We start from the raw sequence: 13,315 nt of genomic DNA on the forward strand, positions 1-13,315 counted from the left end.
GAGGAGGGGCCTAGCGTCCATCTTTAATGTACTGTATTGAAGAGATTGACGAGAAGAAAACATTGAAATTTGAAGTAAAGAAGGCTCGGTAATCGCGGACGTGGCTACTAAAACAAAAAGATATACGACATTAATATAACTTACAGAAGGTATAGAACATATATACATTAAACTGGGTCCACTATTGAACTCATCATCCGTAATTCTGGAGGAACTAGCCAGCTAGCTTGACTGTGCAGCAACGTTAGCTAGTGAGCTAGCTAACTGTTAGCTGGCTTTCTTACCCTTTTCAGCATTAGCTTGCAATATTCACATTTCATTAACCTGTTAGCTTTAACATAGCTTAAAACTTTGCATCTGTTATTGCCTTCAACCGTAACTGCACCAGATTAATACGTGCGTTATTAACGACGTTAATAGTATCTGTAGTTTCCTTGCATTCACACTGTAAAACGTCAGCTTAGCTAACGTTACCTGTTTTCCAACGATAAGAAACCATGCTATCTAGCTAGCAAGCTAGGCACTCGAATATAACGATATGTAGGTAACGTTTGTTATTTTACCCTATTGTTTCATGTGATGGCGATAGCTGTACTTGACATATGAAGTGACATGGAGTTACTGTAGTGCTTGACCGACACAGATGTTGTGCTTATGCTATCCAGCCCTTGTAGCTCTGTCTGTTCCAATGTAGAGGGTTGTCGGGGAAAATGTTTTAGTTAAGCAAGCCAAGTTAACATTCCCCCTGAATATTATATGAAACAATAGTTAAACATTCCTACGGTACTTATTTAGCAAGTGTTGACCACTTGTCGTTAACAGAGCCTTAGTCTTCACCGTAGTGCTACTTTTAAATGATCTGTCAGTCGGACTGAAGTTGTTAGTCTTTGCATGTCCTGCAGATCTATGTAGTTCCGCGGTTAGTCGAGCTAATGTCATGTGTCATTTTGATTGCAGTTATAGGCGGTATGAAGACAGTATCATAGCGAAGCCATGGCTGATAAAAGAAAACTCCAAGGTGAGTCTCTTCTTTATGTGGATGATGAAATGATCTCAGCAGCATCTTTCATGATTGGATATAGTGTGACGCTAGCGTTCATTGTTCTAGTTGCACATTCAAACGTGAAGCTCTTTTTATGTCTCTGACCTTTGAAACAGGTGAAATAGATCGATGTTTGAAAAAAGTCGCAGAGGGTGTTGAGCAGTTTGAAGACATCTGGCAAAAGGTGAGTAGAATTTAGTATAGGCCTGATGTATCTATCAAAGGAATAAAATCTCCAGGACAGCAGTGTGTTGACAAACCTTGTGATCCTTCAGTTACACAATGCAGCCAATGCCAACCAGAAGGAGAAGTATGAGGCTGACCTCAAGAAAGAAATCAAAAAGCTCCAGGTGAGAATGTGTTTATTTAATTTCCCAGGCACCATCCATCAACCAATTAATTGTAACATTTTCATCAGTACATCAGTAAAATATGCCCTACTCTCAAGATGAAATATATTTATGACTACGTATGAGATAAGTAATGATTCCCTATGATGCCCTTACAGCGACTACGAGACCAGATTAAGACATGGGTGGCATCCAACGAGATCAAGGATAAGAGGCAATTAGTGGAGAACCGCAAATTGATAGAGACGGTAAAACTTCTATGATTTAGAAATGTATTATGGTGTTTGTTTGCAAAGCCTCCTGTCAATGCTGCCCATTCAAACTGCAGTATATTTGTCACTCAGCTGATCTGTTCCAGTCTCAAAACTGACCTAGAAACAAACAGCACTGGTGGAATTCTGTTTCCAGTCACCAGATAACAGCAGTAACTAACTCTCTCCTCTGTGCAGCAAATGGAGCGGTTTAAAGTAGTAGAGAGGGAGACCAAGACGAAAGCTTACTCCAAGGAAGGGCTGGGTTTGGCCCAGAAAGTGGACCCCGCTCAGAAGGAGAAGGAGGAAACGGAACAGTGGCTAACGGTAACAATGGGCTACAGCTACTGATAGCCAGCACAAGCAATAAGATAATCACTCATAAACACATCTTAACATAACAGCATGAACAGCTGACTATAGCTGAAATTGAGCGGAAATTATAAAACCTGCTGATTATTTAGGACTGTCAGGTTTTGTTACATTTTGCCAATAACTAGAGGTAATATGTAGTCAAAGCAAACTGACATTATATTATTGTATTGAACGCAAGGAATTAAGCATGAATATATAATTGACCTTTATCTGTGTTTGTTTCTCAGAATACGATAGACACACTAAACATGCAAGTGGACCAGTTTGAGAGTGAAGTGGAGTCCCTCTCTGTCCAAACAAGGAAAAAGAAGGGAGACAAAGATGTCAGTATCATCGTCCAACCTCCTCAGATTTGGCAAAAGTTTTCAGTTCCACTATGCACTAAACACCTCCTCTTTCCTCCTCTCTCTTTTTCTGCTCTTTTCTTTGTCATGTCTTCTATCATCTCTTCTTTCCTCTCTTCCCCTCTTCCTTCTCTTACCTCTATTTATGCCGGCTCTCCTATCTATTCTGTCTTCTCAACTCCTCTGTGGGCTCATCTCTCCTCCTCCATGTTCCTCTCTTTCGTCTCTTCTCCTCTCTGTAGAAACAAGAGCGCATAGAGGAACTGAAGAGGCTGATCGAGCGCCACCGGTACCATATCCGCATGCTAGAGACCATCCTGCGAATGCTTGACAACGACTCAATTCAGGTGGATTCCATCCATAAGATCAAAGATGACGTGGAGTACTACATCGACTCCTCCCAGGACCCCGACTTTGAGGAGAATGAGTTCCTCTACGACGACCTGGACCTAGAAGATATCCGTAAGTTTGAATGGTTACAGATATGTGTCCTGAAAAAAGTGAACATTTTGTGTGTGTGTGTGTGTTTTTTTTTTAAATTTTATAATGCCGCTGTTCGTTCATAGTCAAGTTAAGTTGTATGTTACACCTAATTATTCTGTATCTTCCACACACCTTTCAACAATATTTTTAAGAATCAGAAGAAACTTGATTTGCAAATTTGCAACATGCGAAGGAATTTGTGCAGTTGTCTCTCTAGTGTCAGAAGACAGAAACTGGGGACATCATTGACTGAAACATGTGGTCAGCAGATTTTTCCTGACGTGTTTCTGTCATGATTTTGTCTCCCTCCCCTGCCTCGGGCAGCGGCGGCGTTGATGGCCACCTCACCTCAAGGTCAATCAAACTTGGAGGATGAGATGTTCTTGCAGTCCAGCAGCACGCCGACCTCCACCACCTCCTCCTCGCCCATCCCTCCATCGCCTGCAGCCGGCACCGCGGTAAACAGCTCGCTCTTCCTCACAAAACGTTCTTTCTCCTCCCCCTCTTATCTCTTCTCTCGAGCTCTTCACCACCACTGCCCAAATCTCACCTCCATTCTCCTCCTTTCTCTCCCCCTGATAACCACCTGTGTCTATTAAGTAAGGGATAATGTATGAAATACTGGTTATTATCGGGAAAATAAGTCCCGACAGGGTGAACCGGACCCCGGCGCGCCAGCTTCGCTGGACTTATTTTCCCGATAATGACCAGCGTTATGTTACATTATCCCGCTTATTATACGGCTACTTGCCTCTTGGCAAAACGAAAAAATAAACTCCACATTATATGTCTCTTTGTTACCACTTTGTCGTGGCTTTAGCTGAGAAACAAATAGTTAGCAACACATGCGGAACTTGAATCAAACATTCTTTAGAATACAGCTGATCAACCGTCTGCTTTCACTTTTGAATGAAGTTCCATTGCAAGAAGTGACCAGACTACTTGCGGAGTGATATGAAAGACGTAAATCAGAAGCACAAAACCCCCTGCCATTTACAGCGGGTACTATATTTTTGCAGCGGTAATTACATGAGTTTACTTTACCGTAGAACGTTGGGAAATCCCATTCAAGTCAATGAAGCGTTCTACTAGCATTGTGAAGAACCGTATAATATCTCATCTCTGATATCACCCATATCACACCTCAGTGATTTGTCTCCGATCTCCTATCTGCCTCTCTTAGTGTTTTCTGTACCTCCGTGTCTGTTCCCCAGCTCCCCTGATAGCTCTCCTTTCCTGCCTTTCATCTGTACCCCTCCTTCCTCCCTCACTATGTCCCCCCTCCTCCTTCCAACAACTCATGTCGTCTCTCATATGGTGTAGGGGTGTAAAGGTACACATATTCGTACCGAACCTCTTAGGTAAAGGACTTTAGGTTTAATACAGATGTGTACCAAAATGTACCAAATGCAGTCTATAACAGTATCAACAGTTGTTGTTTTTTTTTGCTTGCAGACCATGTTTCAAATTTGAGTTTTCACACAAACATATTAAGTGGTAGACCATATGTTTAATCAATTAACGTCAAAAACATTTGACATCTTTTCAAAATACTATTCCCGTTGCGCATCAGCAATGTTGTCAGTGAATTTTAAGTTAGCGGTACCTACAGGCTTACGGTACTGAAAATGAACGGAACCGAGGTACACACCAAACCGTGATTATTTTATTGTGTGTACCGTTACGCCCCTAACATGGTCCTCATTTGTCTCCTTCACCACTCCTCTACACAGAGCCCGCCAGGCCTCCTGCTCCTCCATCAGCCTGAGGCCGCTCTTGCTGCACCCAACACCCCACACCCACCTCTCCTCTCCTCCATCAGTTACCCAGGCCTCTCCTCTACTCTCCCTTGGGTCTGCGATGAACTCTATTGTTGTGTTAAGGGCCATTGTTATTGATGTGTTATTACTGTGTGTGTATCTGTGTGTATATTGATACTAGGAATGTATTTGTTTTAGGAGAACTCTGAAGAGGACAAGAAAAGAGGGCGGTCCACCGACAGTGAAGTTAGTCAGGTGAGGACGCTTCCTATCAGGGACGTCTCTAGGCACAGTCAACCTAGTATTTGGTATTCAACCATGATCTTGCCAGAATGGTAAGAACCGCCATGCAAGGCTTTATATAGAAAGGCTTTATAGAAAATATTACAGTTCTGTGAGCAAGCAGATCTGATTGTATACATCTTTTTATTTCTGCTTGTTTTTTTGACAGCATTTCTTCCAAGTCACCATTGTGCTCTAATACTCTGAAGGTCTTTCATAGACTTATGGTCTCTGTGTGGTCTATGTTGTAGTCACCTGTGAAGAATGGGAACCCATCGCACTTGTCGTTCTCCTCCTCCTCCTCCTCTTCCTCTGGATCCACGCCCTCGTCGGTCTCCATGGCCGCAGTTGTCGGGGGAGGACCAGCCGTGTCCAGCGGGAGCAACCTCCTGGGCAGTTTCAGCAGCGCCGTGCAGCAGCACCCCCCTCAGTCCCAGTCCCAGCAGCCGCCAGCGCAACAGCCCCAGCAGACCCAGCCCAAGACCCCCTCCACCCCCATCCCCATCCCCTCCAACAGCACCCCCAGCCCCCCCAGCCACCCCACACTCCCCACCTCCAGCACCCCCTCCCTGCCCAGCTCGAGCACCCCCGCCCCGGCCACGCCAAACTCCCAGCCCCTGGTCTCCTCGGGGCCTAGCGCGGTGGCCTCGGGCCTGGGCCTGGGGCTTGGCTTGGGCTTGGGGAAGAGCGGCGTGACTGTGACCAGCAGTTCGTCGCAGATGTCCAGCCTGGGCCTGTCGGGGATGACCGGCTCATTGAGCACCATGGCAGGGCTTCTCTCCGCGTCCACGCCGGCACCGTACGCCCAAGCGGCCGCGGGCGGAGTGGGCAGCGCCCCCGGTGGTCCGGTGGGGAGCGGAAGCAGTGGCGGCCTCAGCAGCACGGTCCCCACGGCGAGCTCGGTCATGGTCGTCGGCGTTGGAGGAGGCGTCAGCAGCGCGGGCGCGACCAGCAACGGCACCGGCTCGTCTCTGGGGCTCCTAGGGTCCAGCCCGGGGCACGGGGTACTGGGCGGCAGCATCCTGAGCCTGGTGCAACAGGGACAGTCGGCCCTGCAGGGGGCACCGCAGGTACCTCTCAGCCCCGTGGGCTCTGCCCCGGGCTCGAGCGCCGGCGTGGGCCTCATGGGGGGCAACGGAGGAAGTACAGGGGCAGCGGGCTCAGGAGTCGGGGGAAACTCAGCGCCCGCCAGACCTCCCAGTGTTCTCAAACAGAATGGAGGCACAAGTGAGAACCTTTTCAGTGCGTTTGTTTTTCTCATCCATATTCACACAGCTGTTAAATATACATATATATATATATATACATTAATATGTCAGGAATCATGTCCATGGTCAGTGCATTGTGTTTGTGGTGGCTAACAGCCAGGCTACACCGTGTGCACACTTGAAGCGCTCTGTTTGCGGAGCGTAAAAAAAAGATTTTTTCCGACTGTACGGGCCACCATAGCCAGTTCCGTTGATTGTAGTGGAAGCATCGAAGGATTGGATTGTTGCAGCATTCGCAGCGCTTCAGTTACGGCTTCTACACACAGTTGCGTTTTGTCAACGCATGGCAGTGGGTATTCCCGACGGTAGCCATGCAAATGACTTGAAGTATAACCGTAACTTGATTGGTTAGTGCCGTCGGTCGATTGGCTTGATTGGCCGGTGCCGCCTGTCAGTGCAGCAACAGCTGAACTTCTCAACGCGAGCGATGGGAGAAACGCGACGCAACGGACCCACAATTCAGTTCGGCAACGGATGACGTGAGCCCATGTAAAGTGAATGGGATGCGTCTCCAGCACTGCAATGCACGCAACTGTGTGTAGAAGCCGTTACGCGCCTTGTGTAGCCTGTGCCTGTAAGATCCCAAAACTGTCAGAACTGTTTTACGGGATGACGAAACTCACCCTCCTTCGTTCTTCGCTGTCCAGGTTACAGCGCCATTGTCGCAGACAACACACCTGACTCCACCCTCAGCAGCGGTAGCCAATCACAAAGCAGCCAGCCCTCATCTCTAAGCTCCTCGGGCAATCCACCGTGAGTGAAAACATCAATTATTTATCTCTTAATGAAACAGCTCTGACAAGTAGCTGTGTTTCCTCTGAGCACAAGGCTGATTTAATGGCACTTCTGTAGTGGAAGTCCCTCTGGATTAAAAAGCACTGAATTAACTAGATGAAGTGTGTGGTTAAAATATGGAGCTGTTTCATAGTCTGAAATATTGATTCTGGACTGTCTTTTTCTCTTGCTCTCATAATCATTGTTCTCTCTCTCTCTCTCTCTCACACTCACACTCACACTCACACACACACACTCTCTTTTTCTCTGTCCATATCTCTTCTCTCCTACCCTCTCTCTGTCCATCTTTCTCTCAGGCTGGATAACGGCCCCAGTCTCCTGAGCTCCATCACCCTTCCACCCTCCTCACCCTCTCCCTCGTTCACGGACAACACCCCTGGTGGTGGAAGTCTGCTCAACGGCCCGCACTCCTACACACCAAACTCTGAGGTCATCAAGGTGCGTCCCCAGTCAACCACAACTCATACACACACACACACGCACGCACACACACACATATAAACTGTCTTGAATTTATCTTAAATATCTTCTATCCATATCTTGAATTTCCTCTTGGGGATCAATAAAGTATCTATCTATTTATCTATATATCTATCTATCTATCTAAACACACACACACACCACATGGACCCTGGGGTAGAACTGACCCACATCAGGCTCTGTCCCTTAGTCTGCACCCGTTAGGAAGTCCTTCCTCATAACTGGTTCTTGTCCTGCCAGTACAGCACTGTAATACAGATCGTCTTATGGCAGTGCTTGTATCCACTCAGCCCATTTTAGTATGGACGTTTAGTATTTTGAGGTGCAGCGATGGGCACGCTGGCCTCTGAGCTTGTCTCTGGGAGCAGGGGAAGTGCAGTGTGCTGCTGTCTGCAGCTTTGCCCCCGGAGTGACTCTTTATTTATACAGAGTCTGAAATATTTAAAAGTGTGTTATGTAACAGCAAAGTGTATTAGAGGTGGGTGACCCTGGGTGACCCTGTGTGTCTCACTGGGTGACCCTGGGAGACACACAGTCTGTGTTTCTCTTCTTTTTGACCCATCTCTCTCTCTCTCTCTCAGGCCCCTGAGCCGTTAAGTTCTCTGGCTGCCATGGCAAAGAGGGCAGCTATGGTAACAGGAATGGATGGAGAGATTTCCTCCATACATCTCCCTGAAAGAGGTACAACTCCACACACATATGCACACACACACCTCCTTTCTCCTCTTATAGAGGAGTAGGACAACACACACACACACACACACCACTAAGAGGGGTAGAACACACAGTATTTCAGAATATTGACAGATATAAACTATACCAAAATCTAACCCTTACCCTCACATATACATAAGGAGTGATTGTCACACATGCTCTGTTCTCCTCAGACATATTCACAGGCTCGGCCCCTAGCGGGCCACCTGTGGCCCCTCAGCCAGCCGTCTCCGAGGTCAATCTGCCACCATCGTTAGGGGTGTGTCCACTGGGCCCCACGCCCCTGTCCAAAGAGCAGCTCTACCAGCAGGCCATGCAGGAGTCTGCGTGGACACACATGCCTCACCCGTCCGACTCCGAGAGAATCAGGTACACACACCTCACACGTCCGACTCCGAGAGAATCAGGCACACACACACACACACACACACACACACACACACACACACACACACACACACACCTCACCCTTCCGACTCCGAGAGAATCAGGTACACACACGCACATTCCTACACACACACACACACACATGCCTCACCCATCCGACTCCGAGAGAATCAGGTACACACACACACACACACACACACCTCACCCTTCCGACTCCGAGAGAATCAGGTACACACGCACACATTCTCACACACACACGCCTCACCTGTGCGTCTCTGAGAGTAGTGTAGTGATAACAGCAGCGTCCATTTTGGTTGTGTGACAGCTGGAGAAAAAACATAATTGGCTTGGTTAGCATTAATTGACCAATATGTATTTGCTGGTCGGGTTAGTGGACTGACTGTTGTAACCACAGAGCAGTGAGACATTCTGCCCTGTTGATCGTTTAAACTGCCCTAAAGCTGGCTGTGTGTTAATGAGCTGTGATATTGAGTACTAACCCCCCCCCCCTCCCCCCTCCACAGGCAATACCTGATGAGGAACCCGTGTCCCACTCTTCCCTTCCACCATCAGGTCCCCCCCCACCACTCCGACTCCATCGAGTTCTACCAGAGACTGTCCACTGAGACCCTCTTCTTTATCTTCTACTACCTGGAGGTCTGTGCCATGGCTTGCTCTCTTTTTTTCTCTCTCTCTCTCTCTCTCTCACTCACACACACACACACACACACACACACACACACACACACACACACACACACACACACACATACTGTACATACACATACTCTCTCTCACACACATACATACACACACACACACGCAAGCTACCACGATATCCACTACAGTCCTTATTCTCTGCCGGTGGCCTGTCTCAGAATACACACACACACACACACACGCACGCACGCACGCACGCACGCAAGCAAGCACACACAAGCTGCCTCCTGCTCAGTCACCTCTATCATCACCTACTGTAGCCTACTCTAGGTGTTCTGTTGCCTTGCTATGTGCGTGTGAATAATCCTGCTGCTCTCTGATCTGCTAGGGCACAAAGGCTCAGTATTTGTCCGCTAAAGCTCTGAAGAAGCAGTCGTGGAGGTTCCACACCAAGTACATGATGTGGTTTCAGAGACATGAAGAGCCTAAGACCATCACTGACGAGTTTGAACAGGTTGGTTTACCTCATTTCCCATACCTCAGTATCTAACCTGTGATCTCACAGGCAAACAGCAAACAAAGCCTCACAAAGCAAAACATGCAGAAAGTGTCATTTTATTCTCATTTTCACTCACTTGGGGATGGGATCCTAATCTTTACTTTTTTTGTTATGTCTCCATTATTTTTCTCTTTGTTGTTTTGAGTTAGTTGTCCTTGACATAAGGCAACAGAGCCTCCAGGCTAGCAATAGCAGCAGTCCGTGTGTCTGCAGCAGTAAACTCACTGTGTGTGTGTGTGTGTGTGTGTGTGTGTGTGTGTGTCGGTTTCCTCTCTCCCTCAGGGCACATACATCTACTTTGACTACGAGAAGTGGGGCCAGCGCAAAAAGGAGGGTTTCACGTTTGAGTACCGCTACCTGGAGGACCGGGACCTGCAGTGACCGTCAGACTGGGGCAAGGGGGCGGGGGCAGGAGACGCAGAAAGCGGCCGGGCAAGGGCAGATGGGCAGATGAGCTGGCCGCCATGGAGAATGTGCTGCTGTTGACATTCCGAGATTGAACTCCATGCCGTGATAATGTTTTTTTTTTTTGTTTTTTTTTTAAGAAAAAACGTTGGTTGTAAAGTAGGCCTTTATCTTAAACGGGGAGAAGCACGAGAGAGGAGGGGGTCGAGTGCCTGTTTACACACAAACATTTGAACCTCTCTTTGCAGTCCTCTTGCCCGCTACTTCTGTTTTATCTCAATCCCCCAGCACCACCAGACTACACAAAAAGCAAACTCCAATTGGGAAAAAGAAAAAAAAAACAACGCACCACCACCACCACCACCGCCACCACCACCACCACCACCAGTGTAATTTGACTAGGAGTACTACCTGAGTCTGCGGATGTTTTCTGAAAGCATTTCTGTAGTTGTTCGCGTAGGCCTCCCCACTGCCGGTACCCTACAGGGCCAGTCCTGTGTTGAAGAGGACGAGATGTTAATTAAATTGCTATGCAATTGAATTCTACTCTGCCTCCTCTCTCTGTCAAAGAAATGTGGAATACATATATATATATATATATATATATATATATATAATAAAAATTTCACCCTTGAGTCAACTCAGCGTTTCGTTCCACTGCTGCCTCTGTTCATTTCAACAAGAGCAGTGAGCATCCCTCTTGAAAAAGAGAATATCAAATAATGACGACAAATAATGAAAAAAAAAGAAATAAATCAGATGCAGGGAGTTATCCTCTTTCTCACTAACCGTGTGTAGGTTGTTTGTGGTTAAAAAAAGAAGTATATCTATATATCTTTTTTTGTCATGTGGAAAGCTCGGACAGTTCTGGAATATGTATAAAAAAAAAGAGAAAACCCTTCCTCCCCTGTATGCATTTCTTTCATTTTGGAAACCAACTTTCACAGATTCCCTCTCATTTGTCCGAATAGGAGCGAGCACACTCACTTTACAAAAGAATCATTGTTTCCCTTTTACTCGGTGTGCGTAAGCGTTTAAAGCCTCTTAGTTAAAAAAAGGTGTCCTCAGTGAGTTTTCTTAATTGCATTTTCCTTCATTTTTTTTGGAGGGAAAACCCACAATCTGTATTTTCAAAAAGAAACGTTAAGAAACTGTGTAGAAATTTTAAAAAAAGAGAAATTATTTTTGGCTTAAGGAAGGGAAGGGCAGCTGACAGACAACATGTGAATTTCTCTCCAAAAAATAAGTACAAAAAATTATGTATAGAGTTGATTTCTCATCTTTGCTTTTTTGACACTGTCAGGATAGCATGTGATATGCCATTCAGTAAGCCTGAAATGGGGAAAAAAAGAGGATTGTACAATTTCAATAAAATACTTTTGTGAACAGCTGTCGGTGTTGTCTCTGAACACGATTCAGCAGAATGATACCATTGCATTCCATTGACGGAACTGATTTTTAATTGATTTGAATAAGGTACAATCTCTGCTGATATGTAGGAATTGCAGTAAATCAGAAATCCAAACATCGGCCCAAAAGTGAACCCAAACAGGTGCCTGCAGACAGATCAGAAACCAAACCAGCATGACAGGGAGCGGATTGCTAGGCAGATCACATTACCTGTAGCATTTCAGTTACAGAGAACATGCGTGACATGTAGATCCCAGCAGCAACATTGTGCGTCACGCTGAGTGACAGATGGAAAATTTACGGAATTTTCGTCGGCTAGGGAAATCTACGAGCTCTGAGAACTCTTCCAACTAAACAACTGGTCAAACTCAAGATGTCCTTCAGTCTGATGAGGTTACCAAGACATCGCAGGAAGAAAAAAAAAAATAAGTGATGACATCCAAAAGCAGTTTGGAACCCTTACACACAAACCCTTTCGTGACTAATGCACTGGCTGCTCTGTCACACATCTGCCAGGGTCTTTTCCTAAAGCCGCTGTGCCAAAAATGAAATGCAAGAGAATACAGGCATCTCTGTTAGAGACACATTGCATTTCAGACTTGGAAGTATTTATTCATTTCTATCCACCAAGTCCTGATCTGACCAGAAGTCAACACATAGTGCCGACACATGCATATTCATTCAGAAACTACTGCAATATTTACTATGGTCACATCTCAAACTGCATGACCGAAATATGCCACTGGGTAAATATGTTGTCTTGGTAACCCTATAAATAAGCCATAACTGCACAGCTCTTTGTTTTGACACACACAAAACAAACACATAACTGAGAATTTTACCATAGATCTGAATGGTTTAATCAAAATGAAACTTACATGTATTTACACATAAAAGCAAAATGCATCAAACAAAATCACAAAATAAAAATAAAAACCATGGCAACCTCTCATCCAGGGGAGGGTCTTGTTTGTCTGCCTGCATGTCCATCCAACCTGTCAACTTTTCCGCACTGACCTTTGACAGCACCAGCTGCATTGGAGGTCAAATCTGCTTGTGTTCATAACGTACACAAAGCTGACATACATCAACACTGTGTGTGTGTGTGTGTGTGTGTGTGGGCGTGTGTGTGCGCGCGTGTGTGTGTGCGTGTGCGTCCATCCACTTCTCAAGGCTTGACACTGCTTTCTCCCTCTTTCTTGACCTTGACAAACTCGGCCATGTTGGAGAAGTACTTCTGATTGGCCTCTGCTACCTTCTTCTCTGCAGCCTGAGGATTCACAATCTCCAGACCCTGAGGGTGGAAGGCCAGAGAGAGAGGGATGGGGGAAGAGAGAGAGGGATGGGGAGAGAGAGAGAGGGATGGGGAGAGAGAGAGAGAGAGAGAGAGAGAGAAATAAGTTTGTGAGATGATGGTGACCACACGGACCATCTACACCTTCATTTTGTACATCTACTACAACTAACTCATGAGCTGGACTCCAATAGGCCTACTCTATTTTGACACAGTTTTCTGTGCACATATTAAGCCTAATCCACAACTAAACACTTTTGTGTGTGTGTGGGCACTCAGGGTCAAAAACAGTTGTGTCCAGACAGAGGCGGAGGTGAGGGAGTGTTGACTTCATTCATGTTGACTTGCCAACGGAGTCTCCTGATGTGGCTGTAATGACCTGATGATGCCCTGAGAAGGGGTGTGTGTGTGTGTGTGTGTGTCATCAACATTAACCACACGGGGTAACAAGGGGGT

The 13,315-nt window shown here is 46.3% G+C and overlaps 2 protein-coding genes across 8 annotated transcripts in view; one reads left to right on the plus strand and one right to left on the minus strand.

The window, feature by feature from the left end:
* The first annotated feature begins 14 nt into the window (after positions 1-14).
* cnot3a (CCR4-NOT transcription complex, subunit 3a) lies at positions 15-11,543 on the plus strand. 6 transcript variants are annotated; one of them, XM_042107917.1, is made up of 19 exons: positions 15-149; positions 958-1,018; positions 1,159-1,226; positions 1,318-1,392; positions 1,551-1,640; positions 1,842-1,970; positions 2,246-2,341; positions 2,605-2,824; positions 3,170-3,303; positions 4,579-4,698; positions 4,804-4,860; positions 5,139-6,129; positions 6,803-6,908; positions 7,247-7,388; positions 8,012-8,111; positions 8,318-8,513; positions 9,056-9,188; positions 9,580-9,705; positions 10,033-11,543. In XM_042107917.1, the coding sequence occupies exons 2-19, from the start codon at positions 994-996 to the stop codon at positions 10,129-10,131; spliced, it is 2,907 nt and encodes a 968-aa protein (XP_041963851.1). In that variant the 5' UTR covers positions 15-149; positions 958-993; the 3' UTR covers positions 10,132-11,543. The 6 variants fall into 6 exon arrangements, with proteins under 6 accessions (XP_041963851.1, XP_041963852.1, XP_041963853.1 ...); XM_042107918.1 differs by having other exon boundaries at positions 5,139-6,114; XM_042107919.1 differs by having other exon boundaries at positions 3,200-3,303.
* An 852-nt stretch (positions 11,544-12,395) lies between these two features.
* prpf31 (PRP31 pre-mRNA processing factor 31 homolog (yeast)) overlaps positions 12,396-13,315 on the minus strand; it is a 6,593-nt gene continuing 5,673 nt past the window's right edge. Inside the window, exons 14-15 of one of the 2 annotated variants that reach the window (XM_042107927.1) lie at positions 12,723-12,859; positions 12,396-12,676 (exon numbers count right to left, since the gene is read on the minus strand). In XM_042107927.1, the coding sequence (XP_041963861.1) occupies positions 12,734-12,859 (126 nt within the window). In that variant the 3' untranslated portion in view covers positions 12,396-12,676; positions 12,723-12,733. Of the gene's footprint in view, positions 12,860-13,315 lie in introns of both variants that reach the window. The other variant, XM_042107926.1, reaches the window with a different exon arrangement.

The sequence above is a fragment of the Alosa sapidissima genome, chromosome 10 (genome assembly GCF_018492685.1).
Source record: "Alosa sapidissima isolate fAloSap1 chromosome 10, fAloSap1.pri, whole genome shotgun sequence".
NCBI classification, from domain to species: domain Eukaryota; kingdom Metazoa; phylum Chordata; class Actinopteri; order Clupeiformes; family Clupeidae; genus Alosa; species Alosa sapidissima.